This window comes from Sciurus vulgaris (assembly GCF_902686455.1).
Source record: "Sciurus vulgaris genome assembly, chromosome: 14".
Classification (NCBI taxonomy): Eukaryota; Metazoa; Chordata; class Mammalia; order Rodentia; family Sciuridae; genus Sciurus; species Sciurus vulgaris.
In genome coordinates, this window is record NC_136475.1 from 11,350,857 (window position 1) to 11,371,380 (window position 20,524).

Consider the following 20,524-nt stretch of genomic DNA (forward strand, 5'->3'; position numbering starts at 1 on the left):
AGTACGAGGGCACCTGCACCCAAATACGGTGGGCTACAGACAGCAAGTCCTCCTAGTGACCGCGACCACACCAGGATTGTCTGTCTGGTCACAAAGGCAGAGGAAGTGATGCGGACACCTGGCCTCCACAAAGACCATCCATGGACACTTGGCACTGAGAAGGTCATACCTATGATTGACAGCACATGAAACCCGTAAGCCGCCGCGATGACGTTCATCACTTTCCGTTAGGACTAATTAGGTCACTCGCCCCCTTTATTTATTCATTCATTCAGCGAAATTGGGAATTCTAAATTCCAGGCGTTAGGGTCACCATCTGGGAGGAAGGCTGGCATGGGAGAGATACACAATAATGTGACAGGCTGTCACTGAGGAAGAGCCCTGTGCCTGGGGGCACGGGGAAGATGATCGTGGAGGAGAACTGATGTGAGTGGGGCTGAGAGGAGGCAAGAGGACACCCCAGGACCACCTGGAGCATGGCTCGCTCCCTCGGAGCCCCCCAGAGAGCAATGCCGACATCGCCTGAGCTGCTCAGGTGGGGAGAGAGTAAGGGCTCCCCTGGATGCTGCTGGTGCCACGCCACCTGTTTCCTTCACCTCCCTGCTCCCTCCCATTCTGCAGAGGTCCCTGCAGGTTCTGGGAATCTTCTAGCACATTCCCCTCTCCCAAGCCCCCCACACACGGACTCCTCCATCTCACCTATGGATACGATCCACTTCCGAGGGCCCAGATCCCACCACTGACTGGGGGAGGGCTGAGGCAGGGGTGACAGGTGTGGGAGGTGTCAGGAGTCAGGATCATGGGGTGGCCGTGGGGAGGAATGAGGTCTCATCAGGAGAAAGCAATAGAGCTTTCCACTCCTGACGGCAGCACTCTGCTTTGTTAACTGAATTTTACTTTACGTAGATGCTACCTCGTTGCTGTGCATATTACTCAAACTTGAGGCCTTGCTTAAAGAAGAGAAGAGAAAGCTCCAAAGACAATTTTCTTCCATATCCTCAGAAAGGCCCAGAGATGATAAAAGCAGTAGAGCTGTTCTAATCAGGGAAGCCAAGGAGGGCACTGGTGTGTTCTGGAACAGTCATCTTGCAAATACAGACACCATGGCCACTCAAAGGACTACAGCTTCGACAGGGAGATTTGGACTGTGGCTCAAGAAAGCAGGTTGAAGGAGAAAAATAGGAAAACTTTTACAAAAACGGTACATTAACATTTAACCTGAAACAGAACAGAATAGAGAAAACATCTACTTAAATGCCAGAAGGGAAGCTGCCTGCTTCGACAATTGTTTTCTATGTGTCTCTCTCTATATATATAATATATATATTCACACATACATAAAGAAATGATTATGAATTGAACAAATCAACTTTATAATTACATATCTTGGTCCACTTGCAAATGAAAAGATTTATTTATGAAACAATGTTTTCCAGAGAGGGGGAAAAAAAAAACAAAAAACCCTTCTTTTGAAAACAGTTTGCTCACGTAAAAGCTTAAGTCAAATCATTACACGGTTTGGCGGGAATGCACTAGCAATTCAAGGAAGAGCGCGTAGGACGTTGAAAAGTTAGGAATACCATAAAATGAAGTTGGTTCCCCCCGACCTGGCCCATTACAGGGAATGGCCACTTCATCTGGTCTAATTTGTCTTGGTGTTTTGCCCGGTATAAGATCAGTTTCCCGAGCACTGTAAATTATTAGGAGACTCCCTCGAGAACACAGGAGGAAAGAAGATGGCGGCCTCCTGATCACATGGTGGGGGTCCTCACAGGAAAACAGGAGCAGGGCACAGGAGCCCCCCGTCAACCGGCCTGTGGGACAGACTCATGCAGGAAACACGGGAGCGCACGGTGGAGGGAAGGACAAGCACCTAGTGACCGGGAAGCCAAGAGCTTGCAGAACAACACAGAAATACATTTTCAGACACTGAGCAGTACCTGTCAGGTGCTCCTGATCCTAATTAAGTTTAGAAGGAAAATAACAAGGCAACTCCTGCCTGACTCACAAAGTACAGGCTCTGAAAGGCGCTTTTAAACAGTCGGTGATAAATGGGTGCATCCAAATGCGGTTATCACTGTATTTTTCATCTAAAGACTGTTCTTTTGTCTTTTGGCCGATGGCTTTAACACGGTGTCATCTCAGCCTGCGCCAAGACTCTGGCATGGGGTGAGCTCTCAGATTTCTAAAAGAGGCAAGGTTCTTAAATGTCATGTAGGCAACTTACGTAATCACCTTCAGAAAAGGCAAACGTCCAACAACACGCAAACCCTGGGTTCCCCAGGAGGCTACCGCCACATGCCTCCTTTCTGTTTGGAATCTATGGCCAACACATGGATAAGATTTTTAAAAAACATATCCTTACCCGGATTATTTCTTCGACACAGCTGTTGCTTTCTCCAGATCGACTCTCCTGAAAGCAAAGGGAAAAAAAATTAAGCCTGATAGAATTAGTTATGGTCACAAAGAGCAGATAGCACGCAAGCTTCCACATTAGTGGGGACAAAACGGAACTGTGGACCAAGAGAGTGCCTGACTGGGCCTTGCTGATAAGCATCTTTCCTCGAAGGCTGGCTTCCATTATGGCTACGCGGTTCCCCCTTTCCCAGACTGGATGCACCATGCAGAGGCTCAGCTGTGGACCCTCCAGCCACACTGACTTGAAGTGAGGCAGGCTCCTGGGAGTACAAAACATGACCCATGGGTCTGAGCCCTGTCCACCTCGGGCTCCACCAAAATACGGAATCCACAGCTTCTGCTGTATAAATGGATCCAGTTTACCCACCAAATATGTGACAAGGGCCAATGGGGACAGTGGTTATCACAGCTTAAGTGGAAGCCCAGAATTTCCACAGTCCTCAAATCCTAGATTTGGCCCCAAACGAAAAGACCAAAAAGAGCAACCTCCTCTGGGCATCAGCACAGCCTGCTGGTGTCACCATACTGCTCTGGGCCCTGGAGATGCCAAGGGGCTCTGCTGTGTCAGAGATACTGCTTGGCTGCAGCTGGCTCTATAGCTCAGAGAGCAGGACAAGGTTTCGTGGGGACGTGAAGTCGGGGAGCGTCCGTGCCCATCTGTGTCTCGGAGGGGTCATTCTCTCATCACGTAACTCAAGGCTGCTGACCACCACTCAGCCACCTCCTAGAATGGGCCATTTGGTGGTCGCTTCTCTGAGTCCCCCAACCTTTCTTCCTCACAGAGCTCTCTCTGCACCACAAATACCATTTGCACTCTCCTGGGTTTCTAGATCATTCCAAGTCATCCAGCTCCACCGTGGTTTCCTGGCCCTGACCCTGGAGTCCTCTCTCAGCAGCATTTGCTTCCCACAACCCCAGTCAGTCACTGATTCTCCAACGTCACCCCTCCCTCCACAGCATCCCGCATCGTGCCTCACAGGGCACAGGGGAAGTGAGAGGTGGTGGATGGCAGATGAAGAAGAGAATGAATTTATTTCCTGCAGCTCTGAGGAAAGTGAGGCCTATCAGGATCAGCTCTAGGAATCTCAGAGTTGAAGGACTACACCTTCATGTTCCCTGTGGCCCTGTGTGTGCCACCCGTGCCTTTTCCTGGGCGGAGAACATTCCCTCTGGAACAGTCCACCCTTCACATCATGAGGGGGCCAGCAACCGGCAAGGTGCCACACGTCACTGAGACCTCCTCCTCCCAAGAAGCAGCACCTTGTCCAAGTCTCCCAACTGAGGCCCAGAAAATCTACACAGCATGGCCAAGGCCACACGAGAGCCTGGGCCAGACTGCAGGGTGGTCTTCTGGACGTGCTCCCCAACCCCAAAGGCTGGCTCCGAACACATCCTCTCCCTTAGTATGCTGGAGCTCATGTGTCAGGGCGAAGCTTGAGGCAACCACCACAAAGGCAGTGCCTTTGGAATGACCTCTTTAAATAGTTGGTGGTGAGAAAAAGTGGTCTCAGCCTACCACTGAACCCACCACCACTTCTCTTCCTTTGCGTCCACGTCCCCAACCATTAACGCCTGCTGTACGACATGCTGACAGAGCAAACACTAAACTCTCAATGCACTTTCTATTTTCTCAATGCACTTTCTAGAACAATGATGGAGAACTCTGATCTCACATTCTCCTGGTAGAATTGCCCAGAAAAAATAACATGCTAAAACGGCTCTTCAAATTAAGTCCCTAAAGCTAAGCTTCCCCCTGAATAGCTCACGTTCACTTCATTCGATGTGCTTCATACAGGCGACAGGTTGTTCCTGGGACCTCCTCCCCCTATGACCTATGAAGTTCCACTCCCTACTCTGATAAAGGAATGCGGGATGGACAGTGCACCAGTAGACACTTCCGCTGTCACTGGTGAAGGTGTCTACAGGATCATGACACTGGGTCACCTGGATGGCAGCTCCAGTCCTGAGCCTCCACGGTCGGGGGGACACGAGCCAGGGCGTTTCCCACTGGGAAGGTCTCCTGCTTCCAGCAGCAGACTCAGAAAGTCCTGGCCTGAAGCCACGGCCTGGAGAGGCCTTGGCAAGGGGCACCTTGGGTCTTCTCTAGAACATTTCTCTGAGGACTCAAGAAGGTACCACCCGGATCTGGATTTCCAGGGCTCCATTTGACTGGAGTGGATCCACGGAACACAGTACTGCAGAGCGTCTGAGCTGGAAAGCCCCTGGAAGCTCATCGCGGGAGGACTCTGTGACTTCAGCAGAAGGAGAAGCTGGCCCAGATTAGCCCAGGACTTTGTCCAAAGTCATTCTGGCAGCAGGGGACAATCAGGACAGGATCCATGCACATTTTTTTTTTCAGCACAGGTTCGGTGAATTTTCTACTATGCCCTGCTGCCCCCTGAAGCTCAATTCTCAGGCCTGGTTCAAGCTGAGGTCACTTTCATGCTTACAGTGGGGAAATGAAAAAGATTCGGAGAGCCTTTGGGTCCATTTCCTCCTCCTTCCCGTGCTGCAAACTATGCGATTCTTAGTCCCTGTCTCTCAGCCACTAACCTCCAGTATCTCCTGGTAGATCAAAGGCAGGGGAGATGGGAGAGGAAGCCAAGAGAATGGGTCTGAACTGCTGTCCCTTCTGAGGCACTCAAAAATAAGAGGCAAGAGTTCGTGTCCTCAAAAACTGGAGAATGGAAACCCACCTCAGCACTCCCAAGTGCACAGAAGGAGTGGTGGCAGGTAAGGCTGGGGAGGGAACTGCAGGGCCTCTGCTCTGGAGGTCCTTCTCCAATCCGGCGCCAGCTACAGTCGCGTGCTCTGATTGTATTTACATTCTGAAAACTTTCCGTGCTTAGGAACAAGATTAGCACGTGCATGTAATTTACAGCTCCAAGTTTGTGTTTATATTTTTCCACAATGAAATTATTGCTTCCCTCGGAAAGGTACCCACTGAGAAAGAGGACTGCACAATATAAATTTTAATTACTCTGTTTTTATTTTTCTTTTCAGGGCTTGTAGCTGTTGTCTCATGCTGAGTTGCTGAGCAGTTGCTTGTATTTACTCTAACTCTGATGAACCCACCTCATTTTCCTATCATTACGTTTTGAAATCTGTCATAACAGTCGCACCTCATTGAACCTCTAACTAAACTTCAATTAAAAGCTACCCTCCCCGGCTGGTTCTCCCTTCCTGCAGCCTTGCCTGTCACGTGTTTGCCCCGCATCCCTCCGCTTAAATACACACACCACACGCTCTGCCAGGAAAATGGAAGGAACTCAGCTGAAGGAAAAGCGGAGCTCAAGAGCAGCTAGGAGCAACCCAACCCAGACAGAAGTCCCTGATTACCATGCCGAGCACAGAGCAGGGGCAGAAGCAAGGCTTAAGGAGCAAAGGCCCGATCCAATCAGCGAGAAATGGCATTTCACTGTGCAGGAGATGAGCTGCACACATTCCGGTTTTGAAAATAGTTTAACTCTTCATCAGACACATTTCATTCCCAACTTTCATTCCCTAGTAATTCCAAGTCGCAGTGCCTGCATTTGCCTGCAAACGCTCCAAAGGCCCCAAGCATTTATAAATTCTTTATCCCATGCATACACCTAGGTGCTCCTGCACAACCATTTGTTAAAAATCATACTGTTCTTGATTTACAGAAACCCTGAGGTACAAAGCAAAGCCATGTGCCGTCAATGCGATGAAACAGAGCAAGGGGAGCTAAGCTTCTGCTGGGGATGGTCGTGATTCCACGGGAAGCACCATCCCCACAATTGGGGGCTCAGCCTGACCCTTGAGGACAAGGTCACCTGTGAAAAAGGAGGCCCACAGCCTGCTGTCTCTTGCATGCAATGCCTGTCCACGCCTAACCTGACTCTTCCCTGCCTGGAGCTACACTGTGCTCTCAATCCCCAGCTGAAGTCCAGCTCCCAGTCTAACCAGCCCCCTCACAGTCTCGTCTCAGCTACCCAAGCACATCCAGTTCTGCCTCTGTGAGCTCACTGTCACCACCATTGCCTGGACATTCACACACTCTGAGAAAAAAATCAGCAAAATCAATCCTAAAAACGGAAAGGAGGGCTGGGGCTGGGGCTCAGTGGTAGAGCACTTGCCAAGCATGTGTGAGGCACTGGGTTCAAGTCTCAGCACCACATATGAATAAATAAATAAAATAAAGGTATATCAACATCCTAAAAAAAAAAAAAAAAAAAAACCAGAAAGGATGTACAAAAGCATATCATAAAATGCCAATAAAACGACAGGTAACAGAGGAAAATATTAGCATCAACTAAGGGGCAGGTCGTAGCAGGTCGTACAATCTGCACAAGGTGGAATGAAGAAAACTAGGGCATTAGTAGAGCATCAGTAAAATATTCGAGGAAAAGGAAGAGAAATAGGATTATTATGGTCACAAAACTTCACTCCACCTCCAATTCTTCCTAATAGAAAATGGATTAAAAACAAAGGGAAAAAACGATGTAGGGGAACAGAGAATCGAAGCAAAAAATTAAATAAGGCTCAGTTGATAAAATGAACCTAGAATGCTAAGAGAAAAGCCCAGGCTTTCAGGTACACCTGAGACAGTTACTGACGCGGCAGATACGGAGGCAGGCACGTCACCGAGAGCTGGGCTTCCAAAAAAGCCCAAGTGTTCCCAAGGGGGGAGTTTTACAGTCTGGACTTTTTACCCACAAAATTATCCCAATAGGAAGCTATACATTAAATTCAGCGGAGACATAAGAATCTCCTAGAGTTTTGAAATCAAACAAAAACTACAAAGAACTTTGTTACAGAAAATAATGTTACAATATAACCAAATAAAGAGGTGCCCCAAAGATTTTCTTAGCGAAAAATTCACACACTAAAGTCCTTCATTCTTTTTTTCCAAAGGAAATTTATGAGCTAAACAATAAATTAAACATTTGAAATCGAAAAAAAAAAAAAAATACAACAGAAAGCTAAAGAACAAAATAGCAGAAAATATATGAAATATTTATAGATTATAAGATCAGCAGAATCTATAGAGTCAAAATATAGTTTCTTAAAGACAATAGAAAAAATAAAACATGTTACCTGTAGCATTAGAAAAGTCATGCGTAAAGCTAGTTGATTAAAAAAAAAGTCCAAACAAATACAATTTAAATAGATAAAATAACTTATAGGAAGGTATTATAATGGAACATTGATATCAATGTTAACCGAATGCGAATAAACAAAAAGTCTTGATGAAATTGGCAATTTTTGAAAAAAAGATTGCTATTATATAAAGAAATTAATACTTATAACCCTGAGAATGCAAATAAAATAAAAATTTCTTTCACCTAGAGCTTCAAGCCAGATTGTTTTAGAATGAAGAATTTTGAATATTTCAGAAAGAACTAGTATCATCTATTTTCTACCTCAGAGTGGAAAACTATGCATTTTATTAAATTAGCACAGAAATACAAAAAAGAGGATAGATCAATATTCCTTATGACAATAAATCCTCAATAGACTATTAAAAAATAAAATGCAATGTTATAAGAATTGGTAGAACTTCTCCCAGGAATGCAAAAAGAGTTTAGTATTTAATATTAGGGCCCTTTTAAAAGTATTGTAAAACTAGGGAAAAGAACAAGAGTCTCTCAGCTTACTGATTCTTGATCATACACCTAGAAAAATCCAAGACTTCACTGTTACCATTATTTAAAAGGGAGGCAAATCAAGCAAAAGAGATAAACTAAACAAAGTTTAATAGCTCTTCTGTGTAACCATAAGGAATGAACAATTTAAAAATCCTATGTGCAGCATCAAGAAAGATAAATAAGGACAGCCTACAAGAAATTTTTGAGATTATATGTATAAGAAAAATTCAAGAATTCCATCCAAAGGTACAAAATAATACCCCAAGGGGGTCGGGCTAGACTTTTCAAATACCTTCTAACTTTACAGTACATGTCAAATAAATACATAAAGGAAAGACCACAAACTACACTAACTTTAGAACAAGTTTTCAATTAAGTGGCATTTGGTACATTTACCACGTTGTAAATAATAATCATGACTCCTAATGGCAAACTATTTCCTTCCTTCCAAAGTAAAACACCTTACGCCCATTAAACAGTTTCTCCCCATTTGCCTGCCTCCTATACAATTTTATCATATTAACAAATGCAAATTAAGCATTTCTAGTCCAAAAATCTGAAATCTGAAATACTCCAAAATCTCAAACTTTTGAGTGGTGATATTCCCCTTTATGGGACCTCAAGCGACAGGTCAAAAGGCACAGTTATTTAAAAGTGTATAAAATTACCTTCAGGCTATGTGTATAAGGTGTGGATGAAAAATGAACGAATTTTATGTTTAGATTTGATATAGCAGTTCACTATGTATATTTAAATATTCCAAAGTCTGAAAAAAATCCAAATTCTTAAACCCTTCTAGTCCCAACCAATTTTTGGCTAGAGATACTTGACCTGTAATAATTGATTTTCCATCAGATTCTTAGCCAGAGGACAAGGCCTTTCAAAGATGATTTTATTTTTATAATGAATATTAGTGATCTCAATCGGAGTTTGTAGTTAAAAGTGCATTTGCCTTTCAGGAAGTTAAGTGGTCTATCAGGGGGCTGACCTTGTCACAAACCTATTGATGGCATGGAGAGATCAGAACCAGAGGCAGTGACTTTACATCCTGCTCTCTAATTGATATTGAGTGCTTTTCCAGGGGGTCATGTCTGGACCAGTGGCAAGCGCTGGGTGCTGGGTCATCTTCCACGCTGCCTTGTCAACACTGGGCACAGAAACCACAGTGCAGTCACGAGGAACATGTGCTTCCCCCTTGTAATTGACATTGACAAGAACCCTTCTAGAACTCTGTATTCTTTCATCTCCAGTCACTCCTCCCAGCCAGAGGAGGACCAGCAGGCTCCCACAGGGGCGACAACAGTGAGCCATTCAATCTCGCCAGACAGGACAGGCAGACCTCAGTGAGACTTCTGAAAGGCACCATTTCCTTTTTACCATCTTCCTGAACATCTCCCTGCCCCCATTCATCTGCCCCCTAATCTAATAACAAACAATATATTGTTTGTGAGTAGCAGAAAGCTTGCTGAAAGGATATTCCTGCAAAACCTATCCCTCTTCTATCTCTAAATATCTATCTATCCATCATCTATCTTTTTACCCTTAAAAGATAGAATTATATAGGAAAAACACATTTGATGATAATTTATAGTCAAGAATACATTTTTCTTCCAGAGTCATGAACTTCTGACCACAGAAGCTTGCAAGATGGAGAGAGTAAACCAATGTGGGCAAAGAGATTAACCAATTAGATACTTAGGATTGCTCTATTTGCATCCCCCAGTAAGACAGATAATCAATTCTCTTTTAGTTATGAATGCAAATGGCTACTGGAAGTGGCAGAAGTGGTGCTTTATATTTGGCAATACAAGTTGAGAGTTCCTTATCCAAAACACTAGATAGAAATAGAAACACTAGATAGAGATAGAAACATTTCTGATTTTGGAACTTGGGAATATTTGCACATACATGGTGAGGTATCTTGGGGCCCTAAGCCTAAACCCCCAATTTTTTATGCTTCATATATACGTTGTACATATTGCCTGAAGGCAACTTTATGCAATATTTTAAATATTTTTGTGTATTTTAATTGCAACCTGTCACAAGAGGTCAGGTGTGGGATTTTCCACTTGGAGCATCACATCTGTGCTCAAAAGGTTTAGAATTTTGGAAGTATTTCAGATTTTGGATTAGTGATACTCAACCTGTAGTCTACTTGGCAAAGTCTATCAAGTTTCTTTGAGTGTTTAGCTAACACACATAAAGAGCAGACTCACAAATAACCCTTCGTTCGTCATGTTCTTCGTGGGTCTTCCCCTCCCTTATTGTCTGACCTTCCCACGGGGTGTCTGGTCTGACTCCCAGAACAGAGTTCTTTTGTGCACCCAACATCAACTGTGCCTATAAATGCTCTCTCAGGAGACATGCTACAAAAAAATGCTGAATAAATCAATCCAGCTGAAATCAGCAGGAGTGGAGGGGAGTAAGCCTGTCTGAGAGGTGGGGCCAGGTGGCCCTGTCAAACAGGACTGAAAAACTGGTATATATTTTTGTTGTCTAGCGAGAATTTTTCAGTACTCAACATCTTACATTTAAAAATCAATCTCTCTATAATGCCACATTGACAGATGGGCAAATTTGTAGACTTTGATGGTGTTTTCCTTCTTGATGCTGCTGGTGTAGTTTTGCCATTAGTTTGGGGAAATATTTGCAGGGCATTGGGAGCAGAGGTAATGGATGTTATATTTTCCCTTCCATTCCCTTACAGCATTCCATTCCTGGGAAAACAGCACGTGAGTTCCAGTGTAAGTCAGGGCAAGTCTGCTTGCTTCTAGAACTTGGGGTACCTGGAGGTGAACTAGGGTATCAATCATGCATGTGCCCTCTCCTCTATCAGCGATGGTCTCACAATGCCCTTGGAAGTGATTGCCAAGTTTTCATGAAAAACATCACAGGACAAAGCATCTGGTGCACCTCAGGAAGGAGAGAGATACTTCTATAGCTCCTGTGTTCTTTCCACCAAGACAGAAGTTTGCATTCTATCGCTATTCCAATGCCTCTCGGGGGGAGCCCTGGAGAAGACAACCTGTCCACACCTTCATCCCTCACTAGTATCATCAACCCCACACAACTTCATCCAAAGGGAGAAAAATAAGTTATTTTTATTTTTATTGTACGTTTTTAGTACCAGTGCTTACACTGAGACACATCTCCAGCCCTCTTTTATATTTTATTTAGAAACAGGGTCTCACTGAGTTGCTCAGGGCCTCACTAAGTTGCTGAGGCTGGGTTTGAACTCACTATCCTCCTGCCTCAGCCTCCCAAACTGCTGGGATTACAGGGCCATGCTCTGCTAAAAAAAAAAACAAGTTTTACAAAATGGAAAGGTTGACAGGAAATAGACTTCACATTTCAAATATCCTGAGACTGTGATGGCTAGATTCTAAGAGCTCAGGGTGTCAAAGTCCCCTCTTCAATATCTCCCACGTCATGTGGGTGACTACTGGGAAAGTTGGAAAGAAAACCATTTGCCTCGGTCACTTGGTGGTCCCATGACCTTCAACTTCTTTGCCTTCTCCCAAGGGATTATTATTCCTACTCCCAAGGGAGTATGGACAGAACATACTCCCTTGACAGAACAAAGCAAGGGAGTATGGAATGGATCATAAGACACATTTGCACATCAAGAATCTCCCCTTCCAAAGGAGAAAATGTCAACTTTGTTCACCAAAATCAAAAAGGCTTGTGGTCTAATTAAACTACCCCCAAGATTAGGCTAGAATAATTTAACTGAAAACAATCATTTTGTGGTAAATACTAGCAAGAGCAGTCAGAAAGTGTAAATGAAAATTGTCGAGGTTATTTCCTACCTAACACCATGTCTTAAATGCTTACAGAAAGAGAAAAGGCATCATTCAGTTATCTATCAACTCTCCTCTGCAACATAGTCAGTATACAAGGATGATGTACAATTGTTTGATTCTGGGTTTGATATCCAGCACTGGGGAAGTAAATGGTTTGTAGATTTCCTTAAGGCTACAATAAAGGGCATCCAGAAACAGCAGCTGCCAAGGAAGGAGTGACAGACTGCTAACGTCAATTACAACCAAAGGGCAGACTCGAAAAATCTGCAAGGTGGTCTCAAGAGTAAGAATAAGAACAGGCTGAGTCAGGTGTGGTGGCATACGTCTGTAATCCCAGCAGCTCGGGAGGCTGAGGCAGGAGGATCTTGAGTTCAAAGCCAGCTTCAGCAAAAGTTGAGTCCCAAAGCAACTTGGTGAGACCTTGTCTCTAAATAAAATACAAAATAGGGCTGGGGATGTGGCTCAGTGGTCAAGTGCCCCTGAGTTCAATCTCTGGTACTGCCCGCTCCTCCAAAAAAAAAAGGGCGGGCTGGCCACCACTTGCGTGGAGGGTGTGCTGTGAAATGGCACAAATCAACAGATGACAGAACAAAGCAGGGCCCAGCTTGTATCCTGCCTCTTCCTTCACGACACGAGCGACCTTCAAAGTTAAGGGAGAGCAAACTAGGACGGAATGGACCTCTTGGGTGAAAATACTACGGGGAAGCTTTCAGCCACTTGACATAGCACACCTGCCCCTGCAAAGAAAAGACAGCACGAATCGTGTTGAAGGAGAGCGTTGGTATGGCCATCTTAAGGTGGCATCGTCAGATCAGAAAGAGGCAAATGCTCCAGCCAAGGGGAGATTCCCAAGCTACAGATCCCGAGCTTGCTTCTGGGCCCCCACGATCACACCTGAGAATGTCTGGGGCAGCAGGCAGCAGCCTGGGCCTCCGCAGATCCAATTCTTCCATCTGTCACAGGTGCCCCCTCCTGAGAGGTTACCCTACTTCTCTAGGCCTCGCCTTTCTCATTCCTGGGATTACAGGTGTGCACCACTGTGTGCGGCTCACCTTTCTCACTCTTAAAGCAGCATAATAATTGTACCTACTCAGCACAGGACGGAATGAGGGAATGCATGAAGCATTTAACAGCAACTTCCACTCAACAACAAAGCAGCAAGTAGAAAGAATTACTCTATTTTAGAATCACACAGAATCTTAGAATCACAATTACTTTAATTTAGTACTTTAGTACTTAGAAAAGAAAAAGCAACAATTACTAGGAAGCGGTTCACAAAGATCAGATGATGTTTCCTCTGGTCTTGGATATCATGTGTCTGTATTTCTGCAAGGCACCGTCAAGGTCTTTGAGGATTCTGGGAGGGTAGACAGAAGTGTATGAATTTAGAAGAACTAGTGGCTAACTGACTGCTAAGCCCATTGACTATTGATCAACAAACATTTGTTGTATACTTAGTATGTGTCCGGCATGTTCTAGATGCCAGAGATTCATGAATGCATGAAATAAAAAATGTGGGCCCTCCTGGAGTTCAGATTGTAATAAGAGGAGATGGGGAGAACAGTAGACAAATACCTGATCCAGCAGAGAAGATGAGATGTCATAGTAAAAACTACAAGTGGGTGTGCAGTGTGAACAGGGCCACCTGGGCGTCCAGTACACATTTGGTGAGCAGTTCGCCTCCGACTGCCAAGACATAGTTTAAGAGACCCCTCCCCATCCTGCTCCCCACCTGCAAATCTCTACCAATGGTAGATCCCCGCCCCACCGTGAGAACCTGCGTAGGTTTCACGTCTGCCCTGCCACTAGGCTGGAAGATCCACGAGTCTGCAGGGCAGGGCAAGAAAGGGCGCCAGGTTCAGCAGTTGAGAGAAGATGGAAGGAGCAGGGACGCTTGTCCCAGGACAGAGGTGTGGAGGAACAGGCCACACGGACACCTCCATTTACCACTGCTATGGAAAAGGGCCTGGACTTATACTGGGATGTTCCAGACATGAGCCTGGACCCGTGGAGGAATGTGCAGGGTCACTTTAGCTTCCTGGAAGTTCTTTTTCACATTTAGAATCATCCAAATAGAAAATGGGTCTGAATGATTACAGGTTCAGCTGGAGGCTGAATGAATGGAAGTTACTTATGAACTCTTACCTCTCAAGTATCAGATTTGTTCTGTTTTGATGACTATAATTCAAAATTCTGGTCATTTCCAATAATTTTTGATGATGACAATGATTAAAGGCACGCTTCTGTGTCTTCAGGGTTAGTGAGTCACCTGTGAAGGAAGCCCTACAGAGAACGGCAAGAGCGGCATTCTAACAGCAGGCCAAGAGTGTGGAGCAGGCTCACACAGTACCCGATAAACGAAAGGGATTGAGGGCATAGAAGCTTGAGAGGTTACAATTAATAATAAATCAATGAAAGTATTTAAAGATGAAAATCTAGCATAACCTGTTTACATTATTTAACTTTCTTAAAATTAAAACCTCCAGTAATGTGCTGACATCATGACAAGGCTTAGAGGGAGGCATGTCACATGACAGCATGAACCCCAGTCACTATGCTTACGAGCGGAAAAGGATCGACATCACTACCCTGAAGCATTTTCAGTTCTATCGGCAGGCTGTGAAAGATGCTATCCGTAGACATGGGAAGAGGACCGTTTATAATGGTCATTAATATTTATTTGTGGGAAGAAAGGTAACTGGGTATGGTCTGCAGCGAACAATGGGCTGAACTCATCACTGAGGAAAATACTACAGTAAGGTGGCATTTATTATCCTCTGAAGCCCTACCAGGCTGCTATGGTTTGGACAAGGTTCGTGTGTTCCTGGATTTGCCCTTGGAATGGTCATGTTGAGAGGTAGTGGCCTTCAAGAGCTGGGGCCTGTGCAAAGTCATTATCAGGTCACAGGGGCACTGCCCTCAAAGGGATTGATGCTGGTCTAAAGAAGTGAGTTAGTTTTCAAGAGAGTGTGTTGTTATACAGCGAGGTCATCTTGCAGGTTTGGTCTCTTCTGTAAGTAGCCATGTCTCTTCCCACCACTCTGCAAGGGAGCCCTTGCTAGGACACTGGTGACACATTCTTTGAACCCTCCAGCAACCATGTGACCCAAGTAAACCTATAAAAGTACCCAGTGTCAGGTATTTTGTTACAGCAACACAAAATGAACTGAATCACAGGCAAAGCCTTGCCTTAGAAAACACATCATAAATAATTCTCCATACAAGACAGCCAGGATTTTCCAAAGTGAGGTCACAAGCACTGGGAGTCTATGGCATTCCATACCTTTGGGGATTTGACTAATCCACCTGCGTTGGTCATGATTAAACTCCAGCAACCCCCTTTCATTTTCTTTTTCTCATTCCTAAAATCTTACCTGAATAGATGTTTTATTTTAAAAATGTTGTGTATGGTAAAGGTCAGTGGAAAAAAATTTTTTACCAAAAAAAATTCATTTCTATCTCTGTGTTGGAGTTTGCCTTTTATAGCACTTTATCTCCTACTCAGCCCTGTGTGATGCTTCTCACGGGCTTCCTAGTGGCAAAGCCAAGCCTCACAGGGGGGAAACTTCAAGGCGCAGTACAAAGACCCTCACTCTCCAGCTCCTTTTGCAATTCTGCTTTAGAGAAATCAAAGTCTTCATTCAGCCCAGATGAAGCTGAGGCTCCTTTCCTGGGGAACTCTAACAGCTGTAAAGACCAACTTGGTGAGGCCTGAAATGCTTCTCGACACAGGGCTGTGGCAATCGAGGAGCGTCTTCGACTCCCACTTCACCAAGATTAGAGCGCACACCCGCCAACACTTCACTGTAACAAGGCAATGGTCCCCCTCGATGTCGCCAAGAGTAACTCTCAGTGTTAACTCTCCCCCCAGTGTCAAGGTCTAAGACCAAACAGCTCTTAACAGCCTGGAGTCAAGAAGACGTTGAACCCAAGTCACAGGCTGGGGATGACAACCTGAGGGCCAAACCCGGATGAAGATGAAGCAGAGGCCTGGCGGTGGGGCCCAGCTTCTACCCTCCAAGCCAAGCCTGCACCTGAGCAAGTCCTTGTTCTTCATTTGAAAAAATCAAACACTCTTAATAAGGATGTCAGTGGACCAGTTTTTCATGATCACGTGCCTTTCAAAGGGAAGGCCTGGAGTCAGTTCTGATCAATATGGCCTCTCCTGCTTCCTGCTTCCAATCTGTTAAGCAAGAAAATGCCTTTACTTTGGCACTAATTCCACTGTGCCCAAATTAATTAAAAAAAAAAAAAAATCCAAGAGACTGTCTATTTAATATCCACACAGTCTTTAGAAAAACAACACAACACACACACACAACAAACAATGCCCCCCCCCAAAAAAACCCCACAAAACCAAGGAGATGAAGGAGATTCAGAGAATAGTACTAGAAGAGCCCTTTTTGAAAACACACCAAGTAAAAAAAGTCAAAAGATTACAGAAAGCGATTATGTCCAGCCAACCCATATTTGGCTTATGAAAGAATTCACATTCTAGAAAGTGGTTTATTCATTTTAGTTCAGGTGCTTGTTCATTCCTTCTCAGATGACTACTGGGACCAGCACCAGGTCAGTACTGGAGTTAAGTGATGAGCAGAAGGGACAGAGCCCACCTCTCAGGAAGCCAGGTAACAGACCCACTGTCTAGTTCCACAGCGGCCAGTGCTCACAAGGACAGTGAACAGGGTACGTGAGAGGGCTGGCCTAGGCATGCTGGTTCCCGTCAGCACTAACATTACCTCGTATCACAGAGGGATAATGAGGGCCTTTGGTACTTAGGAAGAGAAGTCCTAAAAGGAGCCGGCATCCTCATAACCGGAGGTGTAAAAGCCCAAAGTAGAACAACATCAAATTGAAAAGCGGCAGCAATGTGTGAGCTCAATTCCTACCACGTCCCCAAGACCCTTGGAAGAACCTATTTATAATCTCATCGCCACAATTCTGAAAAGGTAGAGAAAGAATCACAGGTTTTTGAAAAGAAATCTTGCAAATAAAATGGCAGTACTGCAAAATGCAAATGTAAATGCTGCAGAGCCATCTGTTCGATATTACGGCAACGCTGGGGAAAGGCTCTGGAAGAAATGATGTTTGAAATCATTAAAAAAATAACATGTCAAGTTTAAAATACTCAAGAATCTTAAAACCGGCATCAACACATTCAGCAACCATATGGCCCTACAGCAGGTTTAAAAAAAAAAAAAAAAAAAAAAAGTTGCCCTGCTTGCAATTTCTACTTCAGCCCAATGGTTTCTAATCGTTTCTTTTTCTCATTTGAGTACCTTTTTTTTTTCCTATCGAATCCCTTGGTGTTTACAGTTTCTTGAATTATACTTAAACCACAATGTTCACTTCACCCCTTCAGAAGTAGGGAATGTAGTGAGCAAGGAGTGAGCTGTTCCCAAAGGTGGCATGTGGAGGTGACCACATACAACAGGTGGAACACGTCGTCTTGTAGTTTTTCAGTTGATCCACACTGACTGCACAATAGCACTAATATTTGCTGACCTCACTGGGCACTGTCACAGTCCAGGCGATTTACACTCATCATATCGTCTAGTCGCTGCGGTTTATTAGGCAGATTCTGCTATTATCTGTATTTCACAGGTAAAGAACTGCCTCGGAGTCACAGAGGAAGCAGGTGGCCGTGCCATGGTCCAGATCCAGCTGTGTGGACCACATCTGTGTCCTGAGTGAGTCCTCTGGGCAATACGTCCGTGTTCAGGTGCCCGTGTTGATTTTCCAAGGGTGAGAACAAGCAGTATTTGTCTGAGGGTAGAGCTAGCGCCCTTGTCTCATCAAGAAGAGAATCCTGGAGAAGTGCCTTCACTCACACTCAAAAGAACAGAGGTAGAGGTCTGAAGAAAAATCCTTCCAGAAACAGGAGACACCCCGCGAGTTGCAGAGCTGGGAAAACAGGCGGCAAGTGAAAGAAACTGGGTTGAGTTAATACCGCTAACATCATTTAGAAGGTAGAGATCAGAAAAAGTCATCCTGTCCCCTCAAACAGGTCACTGACCTAAAATTTCAGCCTGAGTTTTAAAGCCATAATCACAAAGCCATCGATCACACTGTCATCACAGAGGATGCACCTACTGCATAAGCAGAAGCACCTGCCCACAAGGGAAGCTACTTCATCGCCGTCCCAGAAGCAGAGTTTCCACTGGAAGAAACTCCTAGCATCTATCCCAGGATGGGCCACCAGCACCCAACACAGTGCTGGGCCAGCACTGCAGAGACGTCTGTCCAGCAAGTTGAGAACAGAGTTTGTGGTATGTATTTCAATTTGTGAGACAGAAAAGCAACCCCATTGCTTGTATCACTGTTCAAAACTCATGTTGCAAGTTGATTCCAATGTTCAGGGGGAAAAAAAAAATCACAAAATCTAGAAGGGCCAGAGAACTACACATTTATAATAGAAATATCTGAGGTTTCAAATAAATTTTAAAAAAATTTTTAAAAAATCAGTTTCATTCAATGTAATAACTTCCCAGAATGCCTGGTGCATACAGCAGGAACTCAATCCAGGATACGTGGACAAAAATAATATGACCTCAAATGGTCAGCGGCATGCATTTTAGATGAAAAGGTTGCTTTTGTATTTCGTCATAAAGTGTTCAACATCTCTAGTAATTAGAGAAATGCAAATTAAAACAACCCTAAGATTTCATCTAACTCCAATTAGAATGGCTATTATCAAGAACACAAGCAATAATAAGTGTTGGCATGGATGTGGGGAAACAGGCACACTCGTACATTGCTGGTGGAGCTGCAAATTGGTGCAGCCACTCTGGGAAGCAGTGTGGCTATTCCTCAAAAAAAAAAAGTGGAATGGGCCCACTTTTTGACCCAGTTAGACCACTCCTCAGTTTATACCCAAAGGACTTAAAATCAGCATACCACAGTAATGCAGCCACATCAATGTTTATAGCAGCTCATTCACAATTGCTAGATGGTGGAACCAACCTAGATGCCCTTCAACAGATGAATGGATAAAGAAACCGTGGTATATATACACAATGAAATATTATTCAGCCATAAAGAATAAAATGATGGTATTTTCAGGTAAATAAATGGAATCAGAGTATATCATGCTAAGTGAAATAAGCCAATCCCAAAAAACCGAAGGTCAAATGTTTTCCCTGGTAAGTGGATAATGATACATAATGGGGGCTTGGGGGTTGGGGGATGACAGAAGAATGGAGGAACTTTGGATTACATAGAAATGAGAAGGGGGAGCGGGTGGGGGTATGACAGATGGTGGAATGAGACAGACATCATTACCCTGTATACATGTATGATTACATGAATGGTGTGACTCTACATCTTGCACAACCATATAGATGAAAAGTTGTACCCCATTTGTGTACAATGGATCAAAATGTAGTCTGTAAGAATAAAAAAAGGAGAAAGAAAAAAGAAGACTTTTTAAGATTACAAATCATATTTAAACTACTTGATGAGTAGTTTAGGGTGAACTTGAAGGAAGCCAGGTGGGAGGAACATTGGCCACATATTTAACTTCTTTAGATGTAGAGATATGAATGAAATTATAAATGGAACCCTATAAAAAGCAAAAACCACAGAAGGAGCAGATGTTCATGTAGCAAGTGATTTCCAAAAATCTGCAACCTCCATTACTCTTTAGTTCTGTCTACAGAGGAGTTACCGAAGCATCCGGCCACTTCACTGGTCTCCACAGAGATGTCTTGGGCCTCACAGAACTTTCTCAAACTTCTACTTCACCTTCATCTATCCACTGCTTTTGACTGCTCGTACCATCTCACAACTGATTAGCATCCTGTCTTTAGTAACCCTTAAGTTGCATTTAGGCAGAGTAGGAAGTAAAGAGAATAAACTTGGGTAAAATGAGTTGGCATAGCAACTAGGTATGCAGAGTTACAAAATTAACACAGAAAAATCCATGTAACGAAATCCACCTAAACACATGGGAAGGAGTCAGAGTTCACAACCACCTAAGCACTTCAGCCTTCCATGCCCCAACTCAGGTGCATGGGTCAAACTCAAGCCCAGAGCCAATCACCACCCTCCAAAAATATAAAAGGCATTTTGCAAAACTATCCCCAAAGTTTTAATTTTAAGAAATAGACCTGCATGTAATGGTCGATCTGGTTTTGGCAAAGGTAATCTGTCAAAGGCAATTCAGTGAAGAAAAGATAATCTTTTCAAAAATGGCACCAGAACAACTGGATACCCACAGGAAAAAAAATTCACCTCAAAAAAGGACCTTAGATTTAAACATAAGAATCAGAATACAAAATTTCGAGACGAGAACAGAGGAGAAAATTGGGATGACCATGGGTTAGGAAAATAGTTCTTAAGACCAAAAAAAAAAAAAAGATAAATAGAGAAAAAAATAAATTTGACTGCTAAATGAAAAATGTGTCCTCTTTAGAAAGGTGTGAAGAAGAAAGAGATAAAGGTAACAGGGTGGCTCTGGAGGGTGACGGGCATGCTCAAGTACTGATCATGGCGACGGTTGCCGAATTCTGGGAATACACATAACCAGAGTAAAGAACAGTCAAATTCAACAAGATGACAAATACCTCAATAAAACCTGAGCAGAACCACACGGAGGAGGCATATCAAAGGGACACAGGCCAACTGAAGGAGACCCTTAGGGCCAAAGCTGGAACACAGAAATAAAGTAGAACGGGATTTTAACTCCACCTG

At 44.1% G+C, this 20,524-nt stretch overlaps 1 protein-coding gene across 9 annotated transcripts in view; it reads right to left on the reverse strand.

The window, feature by feature from the left end:
• The window catches only part of AFF3 (ALF transcription elongation factor 3), a 565,725-nt gene that overhangs the window by 249,348 nt on the left and 295,853 nt on the right, over positions 1–20,524 (reverse strand). For all 9 annotated transcript variants that reach the window (XM_079110973.1, XM_079110972.1, XM_079110971.1 and 6 more), the window contains one exon: positions 2,366–2,413. In XM_079110973.1, the coding sequence (XP_078967099.1) occupies positions 2,366–2,413 (48 nt within the window). The remainder of the gene's footprint in view (positions 1–2,365; positions 2,414–20,524) is intronic.